The sequence below is a fragment of the Harpia harpyja genome, chromosome 17 (assembly GCF_026419915.1).
Source record: "Harpia harpyja isolate bHarHar1 chromosome 17, bHarHar1 primary haplotype, whole genome shotgun sequence".
In the NCBI taxonomy this organism is placed as follows: domain Eukaryota; kingdom Metazoa; phylum Chordata; class Aves; order Accipitriformes; family Accipitridae; genus Harpia; species Harpia harpyja.
The window spans coordinates 6905683-6932271 of NC_068956.1; the positions used below are offsets into that span (position 1 = coordinate 6905683).

Below are 26589 nucleotides of genomic sequence, written 5' to 3' on the forward strand. Positions count from 1 at the left end.
TCCTGGAGGTCAAAACACGCTGTGGTGGGTAGGTGTCTGTAAGTTCAGTGGACTTTGGATGAGGTTTGGTGCGTGGAATAGTTTGCACTGCTCTCTTACAAGTGGCCACATGTACTGTCAAGTCACTGGGGAGGCAGCATTTGCTGACACGTGCAGTACAACTTCAGGCTAAGCGATGTACAAGATTATCCTTTTAAGCTTAATTGTTTGTGTTCTATAAAATATAGATGGTATCAGAAAGCCTAGCATCAGCTTGTTTGTTACTGGAATACAGACTTTCCTCTTCCTCCTCTTATTTTTTTAAATGCAAAAGAGGTACAAGAGATTGTTCTCTCCCGCTCTGGTTTTCTTTATGCCCCATCTTCTGAATCCTGAGTTTGGTACTCTGCAAATCTATCCTCCCTGTACAGCTGCATTGTAAACCTGTACCAGCTCGAGTGGGGACTCTCTGCATTTTGCACCTGATTACATTGGAAAATCCATCTTTTGGTATTCTCACCTCCTAACCCTCCGCATCAATTAGGTACATGCAAAGTGCAGCTACAGGTCAGCTGGTGTTAAAGAGATATATTGGGGTAATCCCAACTGCTTGGTGCACTGGGACACACGTGCCTTGATGGCTAAATTTCTGAATGTGCATGAAAGTACCGAGATGCATTTGGTACCTGCCAGTGCTTCTCTGTGTAGGTGAAAATCATACAGGTGAAAATCATACAGACACCAAAGCTATCTCACATACTTCATCCAGCCTTGGGGCTACCAGCTGGATTATGCTGATTTACACAGCTGAAGACTGGTCAGTAGTAGATAGGGCACCAGCATGCATAAATAGAAGTAAATGCTGACCACCTTTCCCTTCTGACTTTAAATCACACCAGTGAGTATCTCGAATAGAGGAGAAAGCTTGTAGGAGCAAGTGGCTCCTGCCTCATTCCTCGCACACCGGGAATTGTTCCAGATTTGCTCTTGTGGCTGCATCTACCCTTCCCTGCAAAGAGGACTTTTTAAAATGGAGTAACGTTGTCCCGAATCCACTGATGATTCTGGAGCTCCTGTAAGTGGGTTATTGATCACGAAGGGATGGACACACCTGGTGTGCTCGTTTGTGGGCCTCGGCATTTCAATCCTGCTGGTTTGCTTCTCTTTGAGGCCTTGTGCAATTTTCTCAGCTGACGCTATATGGTTCTTAATGTTTGTTTTGCTTTGAAATGAAAGGAAGTATGAAAGTGTGTGTTATCATTATTCTCTTCCTTTAATCTTTGCTCCAAAGTTAGTCCTCTCAGACCTTTAATCATCTGTCTTTGTCTGAATTCCCTTCAATTTACTTCTATCTTTCTGGCGCTGAAGTGCTTACAGATGAATGAGGAATTGTATTGCTTTATCTTGTTTTTCCTCATTAGAATGCTGGTGAAAGTCCATGGTCACAGAAGACAGAAAGTAGTTTAGGCTATTCAACATTTTTGCCTTTTCATATTATTTAACCCCTTTGCTGTGAGAGTTGTAAAGTGTTCCTATAGCAAATGGATATTGTGATGCATATAAATTGGAACAGAAACTGCACTGGAATAATGGTTGTAGGGCTGCAGCACAAACCACTCAAATGTCAGAAAATGGCAGAGTTTAGGCAGCCTGTTCAGCTTTGATCACACGTTTTTCCTTCTGTGTAGTTGCTGTCTGAAAGAAAGGTCACTCTTCTATGCGAGTAGGACATTGCAGCTTCTGCAGTTCTTATTCTTTGTCCAAATTATTTTTATTTAAATTTTCTTTATTAAAAAAAAAAGTGAGGTAAGAGTGAGCACAACTCTGATTTGAGCTTAAATAATTAATAGGTTTTTTTTAAACGGTATTAAAGAAAACAAGACTTCACACTGAGAAGTGGACCCAGCTTTAGTAAGGGAAAGTGCTCCCTGGCATATCTATAGAAGTTAGACCCTGCTCGCTCTTGCGCAGGTCTGTAAGACAGGAGAAGGGGAGTCCTTGGAGTTTGCCTGCAGAGCACAGGTGCGGTCACATACGGTATACTTGTCTGCGGGCATTTGTAAAGTGATACCAATGCGTTCTCTACCATGCTGATGTAGAGATAATTTGTTTTCCTGCTTCCCCAGCGATGGAATCATCCAAAATAAAACATATCGTGGTATCTTTAGGATTACTTCATATTAGAATATATATAATTTCTTGTATGCAATTCATCTTTATACAGCAAAACTGACAAAACATTTGGGCTAGGCTAAAGGAAGAGCAAGTAGAGTTTATTAAAGAAAGTAAGTAATCTCTTAAGAAGTAAATGAACCAATTCAGTTGGACTGAAAATCCAGTGAGATTCACAGACACTTTAAACAAACATGAATTCATTGCTTAACAAAATGTTTGGAACGGTACAGAAATTCAAGCAGCTCATCTGGAGAGGTGTTTTGTGCTCATGGACTTCATCAATAGTAATGTTGGCATTTCTAAATGAAATCTGAACTTTTCATGGAAGGGAGGGAATATAGTGCCAAGAAATACTTGGTGCAGATTTCATTTGTGTAAGATTTTAGTCTTTGTTGAATTATCTTCCTGTAAGTCCCCGCTAGGACACAGACTGTATTTTGGTCATTTTACATAACAATTACCATGTTCTCACAACTACTTTTTATGACCTTGGCTCCAAGCTTGATTCTACAGCTGCTTGATCTCATCACCTCCTTTACACCTCTTTTCCCACCCACAGTAGTATTCAGCTGTTTACCCCTCCTAGTACAATTACACCTCTCATGTAATGGAGGTAACTCGATAGAGCAGGTTTTACTCAGAGCAAATTACAGATCCTATTCTCTGCTAACCTTGATTGGCTGCAAGTTGCTGGCTGCCCTTGTTCCATAGAAATGGCAATTTTAGCTTATGGAATAACAAAGCAACCAACTAAGTGAATCCTCTGTGCTTTCTTCTGTAACCACGTAAGTACACTGAAATGCTCTTCTCTGCACACCAGTGATCGTTATTCTAGCGAAAGCAACTCACAGCCTCCTCAGAATAGATAAGGACCTTTACAAAGAGACTGAGTTTTTAATATTTATTTCGCACACATGCATACACATGCAAATGTGGCTCACGTTATTTTTAATGAAAACACTAGGGCAAGGCAGTCTTTAAAGTTAGAGTGAAAGCCCTGTTCTGCTGTTCCTTGACTGACTACTGTCAACCCAATTAATACTCTGATAATGACAGCTATGCCAGCTGAATGCCACTGCCAGAGGGCAATTTCTAGTTTATTTCTGCAAAGTATTTATCTAGAGATAATTACATATTAGCCTGATATGTTTTACTTGCAGTTACAATACAAATTGACCTGGCATCAAACCATATATTACAACTGTTTGCAATTGTACTATGAGCTTTCAAAATGACTGTACAAAATTCCCCCCATCGAGAAAGGAGAAACTTCCATTCTTGTGGCAACTATCCTACAGCTTTTAATTTTAAAAATAGGTCCTAGTTTTAACGGTGGAATTAAATGTTCTTAGCAATATGAAATATAAATTAGAAGTTAGAATCTACTTCCTATGGATCACAGTTATTAATCAGAATTTTAAATTTTAACATTAATTTTTCCCATTGTACATGAGAAATAGAGTACGTAATGAGTCAGAAAGTTGTAAAAGAAGTTAGAAGAAAAATTCAATATTTCAGTTGTTACTAAAGAGGGAAGAGTGGGTCCTAGAGATCTGGCCAGAGACTTAATGTGAGGATGAGCTCAGACCCAGTTCACTACTTCTGACTGGCCCTTGAAGGATGCAGAAAATCAGGGTGCCTCTGCTGTGTGCCTCTCTGCGCCTCCTCCTGCTCCTTCAGTTCTGCTTGTCACACTCAATCCAGTTCAGTCTCCTATTGTGTGAGACGGTGTGTAACAGAAAACGCAGATGTACCTCCACGGCAGGTTATTTATTATAGTTAGAACCAATGTCTTCCTGGCCCAGATGTGGGATCTGACCCTGTATAACAAAATCCTTGGCAGCCTCTGAAGTTCAGACACGACCCCAATATTTTCCTCTTTGCCAGACAGCGTCTATGGCTAATGTTGGAACATTTTTCTTTTCTGGTCGAAGAAGCTTTCCTGGGGAACATACTCTTTATTTTTAGATGTGCTGGAGCACCTTGGGGTGTTTGGGCTCCTGATATTTTCAGGTACAGATTTATCACAGCTTTCATTAAGAAATGTTTTCTGATTGTCTGGTTACCTTGAGGCTACTATTATTCAATCCAATTTAAGGTAACATGCAAACAGAACATTTCTTCACAAAATAGAAAAGAAAACCCGCAGTCACAAAAGTTTATGAAAGACCCTGTGTGAGTGCAATAAGCTTGATTTTTCCCTACAGTTTCTTCACCTAATACCAGAAAGGTTTCTCTGTCCCCTTCTCTGCCTTTCCTGAGACCTACCTGTCAATGGTCATGCCTTCCCACATGGTAGTTTTTATAAAGAGTCCCTCCTTTGGAGTCTTAGGGGGTATCCAGGTAAATGCAATCTTTCTCCCTGGAATGGTTTTCTTTTGTTCTTATCCAGGAGAAAGTCTGTCCATTGTTCTTAATTAAAATAATACGATGGGTTTTTTCTTCTTTGGCGAGTCAAATATCTGTTAGACAATGTGTCACCTCCTGAATGTGACTATCTGACTAAAAAATTCTTGCCTCAAGGAAGGGAAACACTTTTTTTTTTTTTTCCCCCCTCTCCTTAGGTCATTACATGCACAGGTTTCAGTGAAAGTGTTTTCACTGCTGGGTCTTGTATATCTCTTCATACCCCATGGAAATAAGTGTGATAGACACACCTGAACAAGAAATCAAGATCTGGCTTGTTGCTCACTCTTGGTTGAAATCAAACATTAACTAGCCACTTCTGAGTGACAACAGGTTGAAGTGATGAATCCACAAAGTCTTCCTTTAAGTTGTGCATCCCACTTACTTAAAAATAATGCACCTGCACATAGGGCTGGGAGTGGCTCAGGTACCTCGGGTGGGTGTCTGACAACAAGCTTCTCTTAGGGTATTTTACACCTGCAAATTTCTAGTTTATAGGTTAAAAAGATCTGTGACTTCTCCCTGTACAAGGGTCTGTTCTTCCTATATTGTTCAAGTTTGCGTGTAACATGTTCTTTGAATCTCTTCTTACAAGTATTATTCCTTTACTTTGAAATTATTTGTAAAGACCTCTTTACAATGAGAATATGCCTCAAGAATCTCATTGACATTTTAGAAAACAAACTTGCATATCGGTGCTTTCTGCTAGAAATGTAATATGTGTTTATCATTATGATGTTAATGTGTAAGTATATATTGGCCAAAGAAAACCACCAGGAATTCAAAAGCCAACATGTCAAATAATGTCTTTTACTCATTCCTGTTTACAAACAGATATTCAAGAGTTTTATGAAGTGACACTGCTAAATTCCCAGAAAAGCTATGAGCAAAAAATAGAAGAAGCAAATCAAGTTGCAGAGAAATGGGAGAAGGCAACATCTGCTACAGACCATGAAAATCTGCAGAAAAACCAAGAGGTAATTTAACAGATTAAGAATTAAGATATGTATAATAAGTGAGATGTCTCCAGCCTGAGAAAGGCCATGCAATGATTTATAAGATTGAAAGAATGGCCTTAATTAAGGAATTAGATGAGGATATGGAAGATGTATAGTGTTATCACTGACCTTGAATATGTTGCTAACTTCTTCATCCTTTCAATTGCCATCTGTCAAAGGGAAAGTAAAAAACTGTCTCTTTCTCATCCTTGGTGTACTTTACCTGATACTTGGTGTCTGTGATTACCCCCAAAAGAGAATTTATCTCCTCTGCTTGCTAATAACCACTGAGGTTATTAATACTCCAGTGATTCTATCCTGTGTAAAAACTTTCATAGGACTTTTCATATTTCGGGGACTGACATTGGGCTGAGCTTTTCCATAGCCCAAGTGCACAGACATATCAACCAAAATAATCTCTGTATGAGGAATAGATATATAGAAGAAGTTTATACACCGTTGTTTTTCTTCTGTAGCCAGTGGAAGGATTCAAAACTTTTCTTTGTCACCACTGGCTCTAATCTGCCTCTGCCTGCCCCCAGATTATTATTAACTAAATTAGCAATCTAAACTAATAGCCTCCCACCACGTTTGTACTTCAAAGACAAAAACAGAACCCACAGAACCAAGCAACGAACAGCTCTGTTCTTAAACAGTGAGACAGAAATAGAGTGGGTGTGGACTGCAAATCTCCAGACCAAAATCAAAGATGAGGGAAATGTATAAAAATTTCCATTGTTGTTATGGTTCGAAAAGATTTTCAAGTTTTAAAAGTTGTTCCAAAACACTTCCCATAGGCATGACTATTTTTAAGAGCTTTCCTCTTTTTAAATGTAAAACCCAGAAACAAATTGCAGTTCTACATGACATTTTATATGTGTTTCTTTAAAAAGATAAATCAGAATTGCAGGTGGCTAGAACAAAACCCTCTGAAGAAATTTATTGTAAAAATTAATTAGCAAAAGAAGCTTGCAGAATTAATGGAACAAGCAGTCTGATTTTGAGTGAAATCAGAACAAATGAGTCTTAACATTAATGTAGGATATATCCCATGAATGATTTAACATTTGAGTGCCAGCTTGAAAAGACAGCTAGCTAATCTCCTTTTTTTTTTTTTTTTCCCCACGAAGCTATATGCTTTAAAATGGTGAAAGTGTATTCCAGCATGTTATCTCTTAAAGCACCAGAGAAAGACAGTGGATCACAGACTCTCTTTTCATTCCAGCCTCATCAAAGTATTTGACCCTCAACCCCATCTTCCTTAAGCTCATTGCTGTCTGAGGTATGCTGCTAGTCTTGTCCAGGAGAATTTAAACTCCAAATTCTATGCTGAGAATAATAAATATATAAGGCGAACTCCAAACTTGGCTCATCTTATGAAAATGACATTCTGATTTAAAGCAAAAAAATAGAAAACTATTGCTTAGAAACTGAAATAACCATTTCAAGCCAGGTTACTGGCAGTCAGGGGCCAGGGTACCCTCATTTTCAAATTTGCTGTCTATCCATAAATTTCATCAGTTTAATGTGTGTATAAAATGTTTAGTCCCTTCAGAAATCATACCTATATATGTTTTAAGGGTCCAACTGCAGGGAAAACAGACTAGAAGTGTAGGCTTTTGTATTTTTTCCCTTTTGACAGCACAACATACTATTAGCAGTTCCGAGTCAGAACTGATTAGCGCATGCTGAATGTACCAGCTGCTGTACAAACACAATACAGTACTTTGCTTTCTATCAGAAATTGCCTTATGAAAATGTAACTGGATAATCTAATACATCACATAAATTCTTATTCATGGTCTATTCCTTATGGGAAATGATGGTTTTGTACTTTCCTTTTCCATCCTCAATTACATGTCCCAAATGTGGAAAGAAAAAAACCTTCCCCTTTTCCATGCAGTGTTCCTCTGCAATAAAAGCCCAATTATGATCGTTCAGTCCAGAGGCCATCCCCCTTTCATGCCTTCCACTTGAAACCTTCCTTGGCTGTCAATATATTTATTTTCTATATAAATTGGTTCTTTTTCTGTATTTTTGTTCCAGTCTTAATTGCTGATAAAAAAGAAAAGCAGCTTTCGCTGTCCAGGCCAGGTATCCTGTGAACCCCTCCTTTGTATTGATGTATTTGCTTTTCCGAAAGTATGGAGTTTTAGATAACAGAAAAGTTTTTAGATTGTTGTTTGCAATTCTGTACAAATTTGCCGTACAGAGATGGCTGGCCTCTAAACTCTCTCACCTGGCATCTGTGATCACCATAGTGGTTTGTAATAAACTGCTGCTAGATCTTACAGCGTACTGGGACTGGATCTTCATCAATTAAGAGAGATGAAAGTGTCACAACCCATCCTATAATCTCCCATCATTGTCAGTGGGTGCCTCAGAAGAGAGACATCTCCCAGACTCACAGACAGTAATTTTGAATGGCCTTTGCAAAAGCAAGTGAAAAGTCAGGGGAATATATTAGCTCACCATATGTGCCAGAACCAGTTGCATCCAAATTATTAGTGTGAATGACCCCACATAGCACCCTGTGGCTACAAACAATGGAATTCACAAAATGTGTTGGGGTTCAGTGACAGTTACTGCTTTTTTTTTTTCTTTTTTCTCCCCAGTTTTTTTACTTGCATGCTTCTAGTTAAATTCTGTGCTGTTCATGTATTGACCGTGAAGGAACTCCTGGTCCTCATGAAACCAATAAATGTTTTGGTATGGCCTATGCACTTAAACACATCCTTGTTTTTTACTCCACCGTTAACAGCTTTGTTGGTCATTTGAACCATAGATGACATCAGTGTTTCCAGATGCAAAATGCAGTACTACCTACCATCATATTATTATTGCATTTCACCCTGTACAGAAACTAAATATATGTGGCAATGTATCTGGCAGAGATGTAAATGTCATAGACCAAAATAATTTCAGTGGGTGGGTGTTAGTGAATAAGAAAGAAAGAAGGACGTATATGAATGGTTTTTTGTGTTAATCTATCCCTGTTGTTTTCCCTCCTGTAAATCCAACTTGACAAAATCAACTTAAATTGGTGGATAGTTTCAGAATCAATGAAACAGTGTTTGGGGGGCAAGTTCAGTATTCACTAAAAGTATTTACTAGGTTCTACTTGTGAAGGCTCTTATTTGTTTCATATATTCATACAGCAAGCAGGGAATGTGACATATCGGGTAATAAATGAAAAAGTCCGACATATTAGTTGTGATGTAGGAAGTCTAGAATATAGCTCTGAAGAAGACCTAAAAAAATCTTGTTGTCCATTCTCTTGCCCTAGGGCAGATCAACTGTATTTGAACTTTTCCTGACATGTTTGTCTAATCTGTTCTTTAAAACCTCCCTCGGTGGAGAGTCAACAACTTCTCCAGGTAACATATTCCCTCACTGATAGAAAGTCTTTCCTGACAGCAAGCTGGAGTTTCTCTAACTGCTGTTAGAACACATTAGTTTTTGTTCAATTTGCAGTAGACATGGCGAACAGTTTACTCAGTCCTGTTCCAAAAAGCACTTAAACATATGTTTAACTAATCATATATAATAACAGGAGCTTCCAGCTTCTCTGCTTTTCTTTCACTCATTTTAAAATGACCTTTGTGACCTGCTCTTCACTAGCAGCGTTGTCATTTTAGCTGGTATGCCCATGTAACAACAAATGCTGGGTCCTAATGAAAAATCTGGTCTTTTAGGAAAGACAATATTTAGTTGGCTTAGACTGGTCTCAAAGGAGCTGTAGTTAGAGGTATGGAATATTTTAGTTTCCAAAACAAAAAGCCGTGAGGCACTGTGGAAGGCAATTAGTCTTGATAGCACAGGCACTGTATATCTCTCTGTATATCTCTATATCTCCATGTATACAAAAAAATTTCCTGGAAGCTACTCTGCAAGATTTGTTTGTTAATGAAAATATACTAACTCAGGATTTGGGCACTGCAGGTTTTAATTCCTTGCTGTCCAGGATTAAGGTCCACAAAAACCAGAACACACCTATAAACTAACAAGTAATGAATTCCAAAAAATGGGGCAAGACGTCATTCCCTTAGAATCTGCCTCATTAAGATGTTGATACCTTACCCTGATTAAGGTTCAGAATCATGATCTCTTTTCTGTAAATAAGACCATAGCTAGACTTCTCTTGCAATGTGCATAAAGGCACTGCTGATATTATTTTCCTTATGAAGAAGTTATTTGGTTAGGGTGTTTTCAAAGGATGTGGAAATCTATATTCAGCTCCCTTCTTGACCGGAGAGGAGCTGATGCTGCTTCTCTTTTCACCCATGAGAGTGCACTATGCATTATGCCAGCAGGTATTATTTTGCTTTTTCTTCTTGGGCTGTTTCCAATTTATATGGAATAATTAAATATTTATTGGGACAGAGTGCTGACACATGACTCTCTAGCCTAGAGTTTATAATTATTACTGCTCTGATGAGTGTTAAAGTATAGCATATTTTGTCATCTTTGGCATACCCAAGGGTGGGATCCTCCATCTCCAGCATCGGTGTTGAACTGTCATAGATGCAAAGCCCTTCTCCCTGTTATCTCTCAACCCTTCTCTACCTCCCCATTGTCACCACCACATATATTCAAACCTGGAAGCAGGAGGATTTAACAGAAAAGATTAAGAACCCCACTCCAAACGCCTAGTTTGGAAGGCACTGTCACAGGAGCCATACGGTCATTCCTCTCAGACTGCATTTAGGGGATGCGGGATGCTGCGCTCAGCGGGAGGGTTGGCGGCACATGGGAGTGGAAGTGTGTTCCGAGATCACCTCATGGAGCAGGTTGGGAAGGTATGCCAGGAACGTGTAGTTTGTGGATGAAAGCAGTGCTTAGGCATTGAGCCGATTGATACAATCCAGACAAGCTCATTTTGGGAACAAACAAATGCCAGGTAGCTACCTTGAGAACGTGGCTGTGGAGAGCTGACACGACAAAGATAATATGCCTCTGGAGTTTCTGAGGATCTCGGGTACTTTTAAGCTGAGTCATTTCAAGTCGCAGTTATAAAGCACCCACATTGGCTTAAACCAAGCACCGATTATCTTGCCCATGTAGCCTGGTACCTGGCTTCTAGCAGGGGCCAGGAGCAGATGCTCAGGGAAGAGTAAGAAAAGGTCAAGTCTGTATAATGGGTGCTTTAGCTGTTTTGCAAGTCTAATCTTAATTTGTTTGGACTAGAAGCACAGAAAGTGCTCAGTGCTGGGAAACTCAGCATTACCTTATTTTATAAACATTCAGCGTGGTATTCACCGCAGCTAGCATGCTGACTGGGGATGTGCCCAATCTGCTGCTGGAAATCATGAAGACAGGGTTTGTTTGTTATTTCAGCTCTGCCAAAGAGCTTCATTACTCCTTTGGACCAAGCTTTATAACACCAGCATTCACAACTTGAAAGTGTTTTCTTGAAATTGGGGCTCTTAAATTGTCCCTATTGGAGAGAGAAGATTGATTTCTTTTCACCCCTAGGAAATGTGAGATAGAGATTCAGCTGAGAGTGGTTTAAATTCAGGTCTTCGACTGCTCAGAAGAGTGCTCTTGCCCTACCCAGATCCAGATAAGGCTGGGGAAAGGTAGTCTCCATCTCTGCCGTCAAAGCTTTGCAGTAGTGCAGCTGAGTTAGTGGGTTACCGGAGTCTGAGAGCGGGTCCTCAGCTTAGCAAATTGGTCACTTGCCTGGGAAAAAGTATTCTTCCCTCCCAGGACTCTCTGCATTGCGTTAAACAGTCACTGGATAAAGGATGCCTCTCACTTAAATGTTGTGTAGATAGATACAATTCAAACTGTGAGATGCTCAGAAAATACAATAATGGAGAACATGAAAGTACCTAGATGGAGGTATCCATCTGGTAAACAAAAATTGAGTTGCTCTTTAGCTATGACAATAGTAACACTGCTTGAAGCTATGGACTTGTGCTCAGCTCCAGACACTCATTAAAAGACATAAATTTACCCTTGTTTTAACCTCTGTTTTCGTTAGTTTGGTCTCCAGTGCTACTTATTTCTGGTCAGCAGTGTTTTGACCTTTATTCAGATGGAAAATTGAGGTGAAGGAAAAGAACACTCTGCTGTCGTGCTTCTGTATAAATCTGGTAGCCGAAGGTCTGTTTGTCCCTGCATCATAGCATGAAAGGACTATTTACTTATAGGGCATATGGTGCAGATACTTTTAGCCTATTGAACAAGAATCATTTGCAATTATTGTGCAAGTTTGGTCATCGCACGCCGATCTCACATGCATAATCTACAGTCGGTGCAGTGTGATGATACTGCTTTGAGACAGTCCCCAAAGATTCCAGTTCTTCATCTAATTCCTGTTATTCTATGCATTTCTTATGCTTAGAGGCTCATTTTGCAAAGACAGTCAATTGCAGTGTGCAAAATGAATCCTCCTATTTCTGCTTGCTTCAGGAATGTCTGCTATCCTTGTACCCAGCTATTATAAACATTGTAATTACTTCTCTGTCCTTTAAGTGCTGGCTTGTTAAAAGTTCCAGTAGTAAAACCCTTACTTAAAAATCTTCTGCCTGGAGCAATTATCAAACCATTAATCTGTTTCACACTAACAGCTTGTCTGAAAAATGTGGACCTGCAAGACCTTTCTATATGTGCCTATAAAAATTCAGTCTCTTCTCTGGATTTTTGTTTGTTTTCTTTATAACTGGGTACAGCTTAATTTGTATGGCTTGGTTTACTCCCAGGAGCCAAATCTGATTCCGTTTAAGTGAATATACTTAATATGCAAAAGTCATTAGGTATGATCAACCATAATGTTTCATTAGAAGGGTTCAAAACATTCAGTTTTATGTGTCTGTTTCTTCACTAGATTTAGCTCCTACAGTATACATTTATCTGATCGAATGCAGTTTGTGTCTGTGGGTTGATTTTGTACCAGAGCCAATTCCCATGTAATTCTGTTTGGCACCAAGTTTGCCTTCGAGAAGGCAGCAGTCTTTTTAAGGGGTACGGTATAAGTGACATGTTGGTTTGTGTTTTGCTAGTCATGTTCCTTTTGCACCCAAGGATGTGTAACAACCATAAGTAGATGATTGTTTAACAGCAATGCTGAAGCTTGGCTTCGTGGCTTTTTTTAATGCAATGATTTTGCCATTTTATTTTCTCTGCATTAATAAGGTATGCTTTACTTGCAGAGATTATTTTATACACTTGCCTTCTCAAATGGTTTGGCTAATGTTTAGAAATGGATAACTGCAAAGTCACTGTGTTATTAAAAACCTTATTTATGACTAGCTGCAGCTAAATGTCTTGCCCATACTGGGTATCCATGCTGGGCCTCTATTTATAAATTTGTTATTTGTTCTGTAGCTTGTCAATAACTTGAGTGCCAGCGCGTCTGTTAAATGTCACTTTAGAGTTGCTTCTGAGTGTGTTTTAATCTGGTCAGGCCAATGTTTCCATTTTAAACCAAGAGGTTGGATGTCTGCAGAACAGTGTCATCCTGTGGACAGAAAAGCTCCAGAGTGCAGTATTCTGGCCTCCATCTCCCAAATCCCTACAGGAGAGTTTTCTGATGAAGTCGTGATGCTGAGAGAAGGGCAACACGCATGCCATGCCACTCTCTAAACAGACAATTTCTGTCCCGCTGGGCAAGTCTTGGAACCAGACATCACTCTGCTTTTGCCATCTCCTTGTGTTTGCATAGGGTTAGACATGCTCACATAAAAAGCCTTTTCCTTTGTTGCTTCTCACTTTTATTTTAACATCACTATCGTATTGGTGTGCCTTGTGTGAGAGTTTAGAGGACTCACTGGTCTGATAGCTCCCTTCTGACAGGGAGATTTGATTTAGTTTAATAATTGTATATTTAGTTTAATAATTGTTTTCTACTGACATTGGTGGGAGAGGGAGCAGAACTGGAATCTCAGCATTAAACAAACTAAACCGGATCAGCAATGATGAAAGAGTCACATCCACCACAGCAGGTTTATTTGTTTTCATTTTTTTTTCACATTTATATAATATGCCTATCAAACAACCTCTAGGCAGTTTTCTGATCTGGGATTTGTTATTACATCTGCAAAGGATTGGGAGCAGGCCAGAACAGCTGCTAGGGAGCAGAAACAATAATTTTCCCCAATGAAAATGTGCCTAAATATTAACCAGCATACAGAATTAGCCAAACTTTTAATTAAGCAATGAGTCTTTATTGTGATAAGCATTGAGGTCAGACTATTGTGTAAATTCCACTGCTGTGTATCAAGGTCAAAAATGGTAGATCTCGTAGTTAAAGATACTATGAAAATATCACTTAACAAAAAGATCTTGCGATTTTAACATATTTTTTCTAAAATATTTTTTCTAAAATAATTTTTCTAAAATAATTTTTCTAAAATAATTTTTCTAAAATATGAAATGTTTTAACAAGGGCTGTTGTCATACCAGAGTAACCTGAAAAAATTACCTGCATAAAAATATTAGAATGTCCCAACAGGCTTCTACCACAAGCTAGCAGTTCCTCTGAAGAGTATGTGATATAATTCATTGTTTCTAATAAGATTCTGAGAAGTTGTATTTTAACCACCTGCAAAAACAAATACATCAACGCTTAAAAATATAGTTCTTTGCCCTGTAAAACTGTAAGTGTTCTGTAAAATTGATATTCAGGGATGAATGTACTCTAGTTAAGTTTCACTCTAAAAATATTTCAGAGCAATTTGTCTCACTTACACGTTTATTAACTCTGACCATTCACCAATCTGAGCAACTAAGCAGGAGAATTCACTGCCCTCCACGTGCAAAGGACACAGGTCTCCATAGAGAGGTTTAAGAGCCCATTATATATTTCTGCAGTCTACCAATACTTCTTTATTAAAATGTTTCTTAAATAGTTCCCAAGAATAAAGAAAGATATCACCCCAAGACTTCTGGATCATATAAAGATCACCCTGGGAGTGATTTCTTGAATAGGCGCATATATCTTTGCTCAGTAAGATAAATATATATGAAGGAGAAAATATCCTTCCTGCTTTGTTTAGTTTTTTGTAAACTGGGACAGATACTTGCAGTTTTTAACAAATAGTAAACACAATCCCAAATGTAACAGTGTGGGAAATTAAAGGGAAACTGTCAACTTGAAAATATAATTTCTCTCCATGCTTTTTATGTATAATATAGTTACAAATAACATGACTAGAACCACAGGACTTTATGCATTTTCAGCTTGTACGTTTTACACATTTGACTGTGCTTAGCTATCGCCTGTACCACTTTAATCTGTAACAGGTTATAGTGAAAACTGCCCTTGGTTTAGAGATGAGACAATTTACTGCTTATTTGCCATAACAATATTTAGGTGGATCATGAATAAAGCGTTTGTCTGGACATTCATTGTACTGTGAAGGAGTGAATTTCACCCTTAGCCATTCTCCTCCTCCTTGAAAAGAGCCCTTAGGACCATGTTTCTTTTTCCTGTGTAATCTTGATGCATTTCTCATCCAAACGGCCTTGTCGAGAGATCGCTTTCTGGGCTTATATCTCTAACCGTATTTTCCTCGCTGTTGGAAGCCTCTCTTGACTTCCACCTTTCCACCATACCAACACCACTCTGTTTGTCTGACTTTTAAGGCCTGTTGTGACCTGTCTCATCTCTGCGTGTCTACCCTTGTACTTCTCTAGCGATTGACCTCCACGTCTGCTTCCTCAGCTCCTCACGACGTACTCGGTGAGGAACTTTCCCGGTATTGCCACCTCCAGTGTACAGGAGCTCTTCGGAAAGAGCTGTGAGACTATCTCATTTCATCTTTAAATTTGTCTTTTGTCCCAAAAGAGAGGTGGTTGCAGCCATAGCAGTAATTTCTGATACGATGTTCTCCTCCTGTTGATCAATATTGTCCCACTGTTTGCTCATGTTTCTCCAATTTCTGTCATCCTGAACCAGAATGGACAGTTTGATGGAGCAGAACCCCCATGTAGTAGCACAAAGGAGATGTAATCTGTGGCTGGACATCTGCAGCCTCATGTCTCTGTGAGGTGCCTATTCCCCCCCAAACCCAGAAAACTAGTTTTACAGATGAGTTCTGAAACTGAATTTTTAATACATCTTCAAATATCTCATGTTTAAAAAAAAAAAAAAGTCAGGTTAGCTGAATCTCACACTGTCATCAGCCTGCATAGACCTACACAATGCCGGTGGGAAAAAATGGTTGAACCCACTAATGGCTTTCTGTGCCTGTGAATGATTTCAGCACTCCAGCCGCTGCTTGGCTGATACGTATGGCTGCTGCTGCTTTTCTGTCAGGTCGGCCTTGTTACTACATAGTTATAAACCCCATAGTGGTGTTCAGTTCATTGTTGCAGCTGCATAAAGTGTCTTCACTGAAAGGACAAACTGAAGTGATGAAGGTTTCCAGGCCTTCCAGTTCTTTGCAGAAGTGTAAGGGAGCCTGCCTTGTTTTCTGAAATGCTGTGCCCTGTCACTGTGTGTATATATAATTTTTTAATTTTTTTTTTTAGCTCAGCACTTTCAGGTACTCAAGGTGTCTCTTTCTGAGAAGAGACAAGGCAAACAGTTGCTGTACAAGCTGGAAAAAAAATTATATTAGGAGTAACTGACAGAGTGGATCTGAAGTCCACTTTCTCAGAGAAGGCTTTGGAAACTCTGGTGGAAACAGAAATGGTAACTTTTAAATTGTTATTGTTTTACTCAACCACTAAACTAAGTTTGATCTGTGTGTTCTGGAATTTGCTAATTACAATGAGAAGGACAGAAAGGATCTGCTGAGAGATTTCGGGTCATTCATTACGTCAGACTGCTGCCTCTCACACGTTTTTTGGTGCTGTGGTAGTTTGTAGAAAACCAGAGGTAACAAAACAGACGACTTACTTTGTCTCTTCCTCAGGAGTAGGAAGATTTATGACAGACATATGCCTCCACTTACGTAATCAGTATTCTTTTTTTGAGATATCTTGTACTTTTTTGACAGTAAATGCTGCCAGGGTACCCAAGGGTATCTTTGCTAGGTCAGCAGCAAGACTGTAACTAGAGCTTCCAGTATTCAGGATGCTAACTATGTTGTTGCCTGCAACAGTCCATATTCTGCCGTTGCGGGTGTATTTCTTAATGCTGTTTCTTAATTCAGTATCACTTTATTTCTTAGTCGGCTTCCTTGCTTTTGTTCCCACCTAGGGAATGTGCCTGACACACACACACACACACACATATCTTTGCACTCACAGTGGATACTTCTGTTACTTTTGAGGATTAGAATTGTCATATATTGCTCTTCACTTTCAAATTGTCATGATCTCCTTACCCTGGGACAAGGACCAAAAACCTCCTTATACTGATGCTCTGTTCTATGGAGAGCCATCACAGAGAGGGGAGGACTGATCTGATGTCCTTGCTCAATGCTAGGCAGAGCGAAGTACTGCAGCTTTGTGTTCAAATTGTAGTGAACTTGGAAAACAAGCGACTTTGTGCCCAGCTTCACAGTGTTTTGTTGCAGCCTGGCCAAAAAGACCGCAAAGGCTGGGATTGTCTTTGTGGATTGCGACCGGGGTCTTGGTCGCAAGTATGTGGAAGAAGATTCCTAGTTAACCATAGCTAAGAAAACAGGCATTGTGATATTTCCAAACTGTGAAATGACATCACTGGTTGCAGATATTTGCCTTAATAGTAGAAACTGCATTTTTGCCAGTAACCTTGAAAAGTACGATATTAGAATTGACCGTTGCTTTTAGGGGCACCTCTTGTGAACTCTCCTTTACCAGGTACTGCACAAACAAGTATTAAGAATATGATCTTGCTTAACTTCAGCTTTGGTTATAAGCTAGTGAAATGTGAAGCTGACCTCATAGTAATAATGCAATAGGTTGTAAAGAATGGGCTATATGTAAAGAATAGCATGCAGAGCTGTGAGCTGTTGACATGAACAAACATCAATGTTTTTATGAGGCTTCTGAATACAACCAGAATTGGAATTTGAGCCCCTGCTAATGAGAAGTGAGGTTGTAGATTAACTAGCACATAAAGGTGATGAGGGATGTTTCAAGCAAATATTCATCAACAGTGAAATTATTTTCAAATAAGTTTTTCATCTGGCATTCCTGCAAGCCTATATGTACATCTCTACCTGAGTCAGCCACCTCGATGGTAGATACATCCCAACAAAAATGAGAAAGACTTATCTAAGCTGCCTAGACACATTTCAAATGCATAAAGTAGCAGACAGCTTTAGTGTGTGGTGTTGCAGAGTCAGAGACAGGTTTCATGAGACTGAATTTATTGCCTCATCCAGGCTCCCCGTCTGATAGTGTCATCCGGACCTCACTGTCAGTGAGCTGTGACAAGGGCACTGTTTCTCAAGTAAAAAAATATCAGCTTCAGCTGCCAGCTCTGGAGGATTCCCAGTCCCTGTAGGAACTCAAGGGGGACGTGCGTGAACCATACGGGCTACGTAAGGCATTACGTGGACGAGGAGACTTCCTCCCTACCACCCTTGGCATCGCCTGCTACACGAGGCATTTGCTCCTTTTCTTACGATGCAGTTGACAGTGATGCTTGTTTAATGCAGTTACGGCTGCCCTTGCGCTTCTGTGCTTCTCCAACCGCAAGCTCACAGAAGCCAAAGTCCCTGTACGGTCCATAATTTTTTAATAACCTTGGTCAGTGGCTAGTGTTAATAGTTCTTGGAGTCCTCATATGAATGCACGTTTCTACCATCTCTCTATTAGGCAGTGGCAGATTCTTATCCAGTGTTTAGCTCATGACAGTCGTAATAAAGGAAATTGTCTGGCAGCTCCAAGGAGCCTCAATCTTCTGCAAAATATTTAGGGAATGTTTGTTTTCCCTTTCACTATACATCATCATCTGTTTATCAACATTTAGGGAGCATGATGATGTATTCTGCAGTTTAATGACCTGAGTCATTCCACTTAACTTACCTTTTTAGCCCTTTTCCTTTCATATATATATATATATCAGTGCGAAGCATTTTGTAATGCTCTGTAGGAGGGAAGCTGAATGAAGAGAGATGGCACTGTGTTTTGCCGAAGGTTTTGTTTAGCTGCAGTATTTTTGCATGTCAGCATGAGTATATATGATTGTGTAGCTCAGCAGCCATGACTTAGCAAGGCAGCCTGCCACTGTAATGACAGCCAGTACTTGCTTCCCCTCCCTGTGGCTCTCGCTGAAACAAATATTCTTCTATACCAAGGTTTAGGATGCTTCAAGCAAAACTATCTCAAGAAGTAAAAGTCACTATAATATTCTCCAGGGTTTTGATTTCATGGTGGGTTATTTTGGTTTTGTGTGGGGTTTTTTTTTTTTCCCTTGTCTTTAATACTGGTTTTATATCCCTGCATTAGTGCAAAATACCTTTGGTCTTCCTAAGCATCACTTTATGACATATCAGCCCTGTTCTCAAAATGGGACTGTTTTATTCCTGCTATTGAGTAGACTGACTTAAATTCGCCATTTCTGGCAAGAACGCGCACAAAATTTCATCTCAAGTGAAATGTGGGTAGTTTCCTCCTCTGTAATTTCTCTGGAGGTGTGTAAATAGGAAGAGACTGTGTGGGCCAGTGGTGGAGACAGGAGACTGGATTCTATTCTTAGATTTGCTATGGACCTGCAGTGCATCATGAGATAAATCAGAATTCAATCACTTTATCCGAGTAACTTCTTATTTAAATGTATTTCCTACAAGGTTATTGTGCAGTACTTAGCACTGTTGGGTATTTCTCCTATTTGGAATCATTGTAATTCTATATTTTTTTTCTTATTTTAACGTATTACATGTAATTTTTATAATGAGGAATAGTATGATCAGAAACAAAAAGAGATATGAGGCTTGTCATAGTGAAAATATAGTTCTAGACCTTGTCCTAAACTGTGTGTGGTAACACACGTGCACACTCTTGTTCTCCTGAGAGCTGAGGGATACAGTCCTCTGAAAGCAATTGTCATAGCTCTCCTGACTGAAGTAGAAGCTATTATAGTTATCAGTAAATGAAGAGCTGCCCCCAAAGACCAAGGCAGTCCACAGGAGCCATTGTACTAGTTCTTCTCCATCAAACCCTCTAAACTTACATTTGTAAATGCCCTATTATCTCTAATCTGAGGTCACTCCGTGCCAGCTGTATGGAACAATGGTTACCAGCAGTTCCTCATCTTGCACCTTAATATAATTGTTATTAATTAATACAGTCTCTCTCATTACGGTTGTAACAGGGAACCAGATAGAAATGCAACATCAGCAGTTAGGTAATTGCAATTTAATTGAAGTTTGTCCGTTTGCGGGGGTGCAGAGCTGGGAAAGGTGAATGGGCAAGAGCAGGCTCTGCTAACAGCTAACTGGAGGGGAGGACAACCACCACCCTCACCCTCTTGCTTCCTCCCATCATGATACTGTTTGATTGTCTTGGTTTGTAAAAAGATTTGAGCCAACTCCTCGGAGGCCCCAAAAGTTTAGGAATCAGTTCTGCTCCTGGATAAAAGCGAAGTCTAGCTCATCATGTGCTACACCAGCACGTATGAAATGTGGAAACTGCTCTGTAATATCCTCCTGGCCTGGAGAGCACTGCAGTGATTTACTTAGCTGCAGAGATGCAAAACATTTATGTTTGTTGCTGCTGCTGCTGCCTCGAATCTGCTATAGCTATGCACCTTTCTGAAGAGTCTAGTACTCATTTAATTTATTTCTGGTTTTCAGGGGAAAAGGCACCAACTCGGGGCTGTTATTGTGTAGGTCTCCTGTTAAGATCTTGACCTCAAGCCATATGACTAGTGTCCTAAGGGGGACTACTGAAGTAGCAGTTTGAGCTAAAAGGCTCTACATATCCTTGGGACTTCTGGCAAACCCAGCACTGAGCCCTGGAATTGGTAGTAAAATTCCCACACTGTGCTGTGAACATCTTTGGAGGGAAAGTATATTGGTTTCAAGAAGAATTAAATGTGAAAAGAACAATTAAAAAATATTGTCTTATTGTAGCAACCAAAGCAGTTGGGGGTTTTTTTGGTTGTCTAAAAAAAAAGCCACACTGATGCAATAAAAAATGACACAAGAGAATAAATGTATCAAGTCGTTATGGCAACTGAAATATGTAGGTTGGAATTTATGTATCCAGAACTTACTTCTATGTAAGTAAAATAAACATTATCCTTGCTAATTAAAATATCATGCAAATATTATTTAATTTAAAATCATTAGTCATGTTTTCTTTTACAATTAATGACTTACTTTCTGTTTTCTGTTTCCAAGAATTTGCATTTGCTTCCAGCTGTGGTCCACTTGTATTTTCAGGGCAAGATTGTGATTTCACTAATATGGGCTTAAATGCAGAGGGACTCCACTGCAGCTAATGAATAAAATGTATGCAGATGGGCACAACTGGAATCAAAGCATGTGCTTTAACCTGTTATTCTTACTGCAGCTGACCTTTTTGCTCGGAGGGGCTTTTGGCAGGTGTCATCACTCCATGTTTGATGGGACCTCCCTGCAGCCACAGCTCCCTATCTTTTCCCCCAGCTTGACACAGTGCACATGGAGCTCCTTCCAGAGCCTGTTTCTGCATACAGCCTGCCCTCTTCAGCTGTAAATTTAACTTCCAAGATGTTGTATGATAGCCAATTCTAAATGAGCATTCATTAATTATGTTGAGCCTTTTAATTTTTCTAGTCTTTTTCCTCCAGCCTTCAGGAGAATTCAGTAATAGCTTCTGCTTTATTTGAAAGAAATAGATCTTTAATATCTCAAATTACTCTTCATATTTCATCTTCTTTATGTGCAGCAAAGTGCAGACCAATGGCTGAAAGGTAAGGAATGAGGAGAATGAGTGTCAGAATCTGAACCCCAGTGAGCTGAGGGAAATGCATTTATTTGTTTAAAGTTTTCATCTCATTCATTCTCATGTTCAGAGGCATCTGAATTTGCCCTACAGCATTTGGTGTTGCCGAGAATGTTTTGGAAAATAGTCTGTCAGGGTAAGAACTCAGCCATACATATAGTAACTGTCTCCATTTCTTGTGTGGATAGCTGCCTGGCATGGAGATACAGCAAGGGTGGGTCTTTGCCTGAAAACTGGAGCCAGTCTGTCCAGTCTCATGCTTTGAGTCTCATTCTCATGCAGCTGAACTGTGAATCATTTCTCTCTTCATCCTTGCAGCAGGGTTCATCTCTGCAATGCTCTTTTTGCTCAGTTTCCCTCTTTGCCACATGCAGCAGCTCAGCACATCCTTCCAACCATCAGTATTTGGTGTGCCAGGTCTCAGCAGGGGAGATACCGTACTTGAGCAACAGCCCTTGCAAGGTTTGTGTTTGCAAGGACTCCGGTCGCTGCACGGTGCCACGGTCCCTGCCCGCTGCTCGAACCATCGCCCTTGGCAGAGTCCACCGCTGTCTGACCTTAGTGATGCTCTGCTCCCTGCAAAAGGAGACACAGGAGTGCCTTGGTTTGGACCCCAGCTTGAAAATAAAGCTCTGCATGAGTGACGCTGGAGACGGAGCCTGGATCAGCAAGATGAAGCTCCCGGGTGTGTCTTCTGGTCGGTCACAAGGCTTGAGTTTGTGGAGCCAACTGAGTCCCGCCAGCTTCATCTGAACTATCTGTCCAGGAGGAGAAAAGCTGAAGCATGAGCTAGTGTCTCCTCCCTGCTGGAATTTCCTGCCTGGAAAGTCAGTTGTCTTACCCCAGACCAGAGTCACAGCGCACTGGATAATTATATGATACAGATAATCAGGGAGATCGGCTTTGAGCATAGGCTTTGTGTTAGCCCAGCCAAAGCGACGGTACCGAGTCACTGGTAGCTTGGACGACAGCTTTTAGACGGGTGGTCAAATCTGTATTGGGGATGAGCAAATGCAAAGTTTGCTAGTGACATTCTGACATCCAGAAACACACTGAGAGCAAGACTTGCTTTCGGGAGGGTGGAGCAGCATTAAATCAGATCCTGACCTTTCTGAAACACAAGCCTGCAGCCACATAATTGTTCCTGAGCTCTAACACTCTTTAAGTCTGCCATAAAATCTTCTGAAAGGTTGAATCTATATTAGCTAAAATGGAATCATAAAAAACCCAGGGTAAAATAAATATTAGTGTGATATTTATGCTCACTTCCAAATACAGTAACTTAAAAAAAAAAAAATCAAACACTTGTGGTGTGATTTGTATGGTAGAATCCATGCCCAAATGTATACTTTTCTTTTCCATCACATTTACTGGTCTTGTTGGGAAGACTGGTACAGAGGGGACGGCGGTGACATTCTTACAGGACTTAGCCATGAGTCTTGTAGCAATCTGCAACATCACCCTGACTTGAGACAGCTGCAAAGGTTGAGCTAATGCCATGGGATGTGGAGCAAACCTTCACATCTTCAAACAATGAACCAGAAACCCTAATGTGGAAATAGAAACAAAATCCTTTCTGACGGCTAAATCATTCAACTGGGGATACTGAACCATGCTTTTCTACAGGGCTTCAGAAACACTTAATTAGGCACCTTCTTTTTTTAAAGGATTTTGTGGACAAGAAGAAAGCTCTGCTATATTATTTCTGGACTGAAATTTAGACCCAGCTGAGGAAAATGAAACTGCCTGGCTTCTGTGGGATTATATTTCTGATTTTAGTTTCTAGCATGGCCTGCTCTGGGATTGTCTGAGTTTTCAGTCATCTGTGATATCGGTGAAAGTTAATTCCTGCCAAAAAATTTGCTGAATGACATTTCTTCCTGTAGTAAGGACTATAAGAGGCATAGAAATAGGACTAGCAGGGTACAGAAAAAAGAAAGCACATCTTATGGTCTCTAGGATTACTTCGCTACATGGCACTGCAGGAAAAACTCTTCAAGTCCCCAGCGATGCTTTGTCTCCCACAAACTGTCCAAGATCTGCAATGTCTTTTTTTTTTTTTTTTTTTTTTCTTCTTCTCCTCTCTGTTGTCCAAGATTGTCAGCAGCAGGAACCAAACCTGAGATACTCACAATACATTTAGGAGAGCTGTCAACTCTGCCTAGGTATGGCAGAAAGGTGCAGCCCTTGGTCGACGGATCGCACACACAGGAGGTGTTCTTGCTGTTGCTGGCATGTTGTAAAGGATGAACTTGAGTCCAGTTTTAGTTCACACATGGCTTGAGCAGAGCACGAGCAGGCTGTACCCTGGCATAGAGGTGTGCTGCTTTCTTGGCTAGTGTCAGTATCTTGCTGTGCATCTCAGTTCAGCTCAGGTTGCTTCCTACTCCAGCATAGCTGCTAAATGAATTAATTTACATCAATGTCCTGTAAAATGGATAATTCCAGCATATGTCATGTTGCATTTTACTTTCCCCCTGTAGCTTTTTAAATATTCTAATGATTTTTTTAAAACGCTTACTTTCAGAAAAGTTAATTGAATAAAAGCAGTATCTCTCAGCACTATATGTTCCTGGGAGTATTTGATTACCAAGATGATAGATTTCCTGACAGATATTGGCATCCAAAAGTTAACAGATCACTGGTTTGTCTTTTTTTTTTTTTTATACCTTTCCTCTCTTAATGTAAATCATTTGGGGCAAGCTGGCATTTATCTACAAGCTCTCATGGGACTGGAGCAGAGCTACCAATTCATGATACAAAATGCCAAAAGAGGTCTCAAATCAGCTTCTGTTTTGAATTTTTCTCTTTAAAAGCACACAAGAGAGCATTCCTTAAGCTGCTGGCTGTAGGAGAAGGTGCATTAGCTCTCTGAACCCTAAGGCAGTTGCAGATTTATTTAGGCTCAAGGGCTGTAGCTCCCCTACACTCCTACCCGTGCTCCTGGTCCCTTTGCAAAGCTGATCAGCATTTTCCAGACACAGAGTGGTGTATGTGCCCTAGAAAATATCCCATACAGGTGCATGTGTAAATAAATTCAAAGTCCTGGCAGCAACATGGAAGAGCAGAATAATGTTTGCATGTATGTTTCTTATTTTTTTATATTTTTTATATTCCCAATGTTGGCCCTCATTCCGAGAGGTAAACGTGATAACTATTGTGGATGGTTACAAGTACCTCCTATTGATATATTAGGTATAAATGCTGGAGCCATACAATAGACTGGAGAATTCATCCACTGTTACACGGTTTGGCTGCTACAGGAAGACCTCCTGGAGGAACTCTTGGAAACCCCATATGCCATAATTGCCTGTGAGGGCAGATGCTCCTTCTGGCTGGTTGCTGGCTCAGACATGAACTGGAACATGCTGCCTGCTGAAAGTGGAACCAGTGACAAGTCTTTCATAATTCATAACTGTGTACTTTGGCAAAAAATAATCAGCAAGAATTTTGTTGACGGTTGACTGTGTCAATTGTGCATATCCTAATAAGCTACCGGAAAGATGTGTTATAAGCACAGAAAAGCCTTGCTGAGCACTGTTAAAATTAGATAAAATGAACAAGGTAGCTAATGTGATTACTATTGTATTAATAAACATTTAAATAATGCTGTAAGTTTGCACAATGAGAGACATTGCCCTGAAGAGATTACAGTCTAAATAGTCCCTGTTAATTATAATCTAAATCGGTTAGCATTAATTATACACAAAATTGGAAGATTGCTTTTGGTGTGATCTATGATTCTCGTGGTTACTACCCATGTGAGCAAAGTTACCAAATGAAGTTTTAATCTGCTTTTGCAACATTTGCTTGTAAAATCTCTTCTCTTTCTCTGACCAACTTGAAGAAAATAATATTTTCTTCTGTGAACAGGGAGATAAAATTGTTCCAACTACCAGACTTCTAGATACAGGAGTCTAGACTTTTGTCAGTAGTTTTAATTCAAGCTTGAAGTCATTATTTCCAGAACCTCCTACAAGGACGTATGAGCACGGTGCATGTGCTCCACTGCATTCCTACTGCGTCACCCTGGGGCTGCCAGTTCTGCTTCTCATGGTGACCGGCACGGTTCAGGAATAATGAGGTGTTGCTAAAATGCTTCTTTTGCATGAGTAGGCAGCTTTTAGATATAAAGCGTACAAATAATTTTAGACAGGGTAGGTTTTTGGTTAGCCTCTAAAGAGAGGATTGTATGTAATCAAGAATAAGACTCAGACCCAAGAATGCTAGTTTTTAATAAATCTGTCACAACACACAGCAAGTATCCTTTTTGCCTCTTGCATTATATGGTCCTATGTATTTCATAACACAAAGTTAAATGACTATTGGTTTTCAGATGGATTGCTAAAGTATACTTTGTTCAAGTTTGGGAACCATATATTATTCTGCTAATGCGTATTGAACCTTAATACACTGGAACAGAGAGAAGTTCCAGATTTATTACAGTTACTCTTGAGCTGTTTGTACCCTCCTAATGTCCTTGGTTTGCTGCTCTTCACAATTAATCTGTGACCCATTTCCCTAAGGAAAACAATTGAAACCTTTCATAGCATCTTATGACATTGTTTTATGTTCTTTCAAAATATTGGAGTCAGCTAATGGTGAAAAATTTGAGGGGAAAAAAAGTATGTAAAACATAAACAAACTAAAGTTCCTTATCCAGTTTTGCAGCTGCACTCATTTGATAAATGCTACCATACAGGCTGTAGTTTCTGCTGAAAATTGTCAAACCCCTTTTGAGAAGTTGCAGAAGCTTAGCTCCTTTAGGATCAGGCAGAGTTTGGTCTTGATGATTAGAGCAAATACATAATGTATTGATTTGCATAGTTTATATTGTTACCTGTAAATAATAACAATGGAAAAGACTTGTGTCAAGTATTCAGAGAAAGCAAAGATGAAATGAACATTTTTACGCATGCTTTTTAGTTCCTTGTAAAACAAATTTTCCCCTCCTGAAAGAAACACTTAGGGAGTTGCTTGGATTTCCTGTAGGCTCTGACGCAAGATGCAAGACCTGAGTTCAGTTCCTTGCTGTCCTGCATAAATTTGGCCTGGTTGCCTCGCTATCCCTTCCAGATTACAAATGGGGGATATGCAACACCCTTCGGTGACAAGAAACAAGCTGAAGGAATGCATGGTTCTCCATGACTGCGAGCATGTTAGAGAAGCTAAAACTTTAGAGAGGGCATGCGTCGAGTCCTGTGTGCTCAGCCCCATG

The 26589-nt window shown here is 39.9% G+C and overlaps 1 protein-coding gene across 14 annotated transcripts in view; it reads left to right on the forward strand.

Moving 5' to 3' along the window:
- Positions 1-26589, forward strand: part of DLG2 (discs large MAGUK scaffold protein 2) — a 1027713-nt gene that overhangs the window by 115911 nt on the left and 885213 nt on the right. For all 14 annotated transcript variants that reach the window (XM_052812305.1, XM_052812308.1, XM_052812306.1 and 11 more), the window contains one exon: positions 5395-5537. In XM_052812305.1, coding sequence (XP_052668265.1) covers positions 5395-5537 — 143 coding nt within the window. The remainder of the gene's footprint in view (positions 1-5394; positions 5538-26589) is intronic.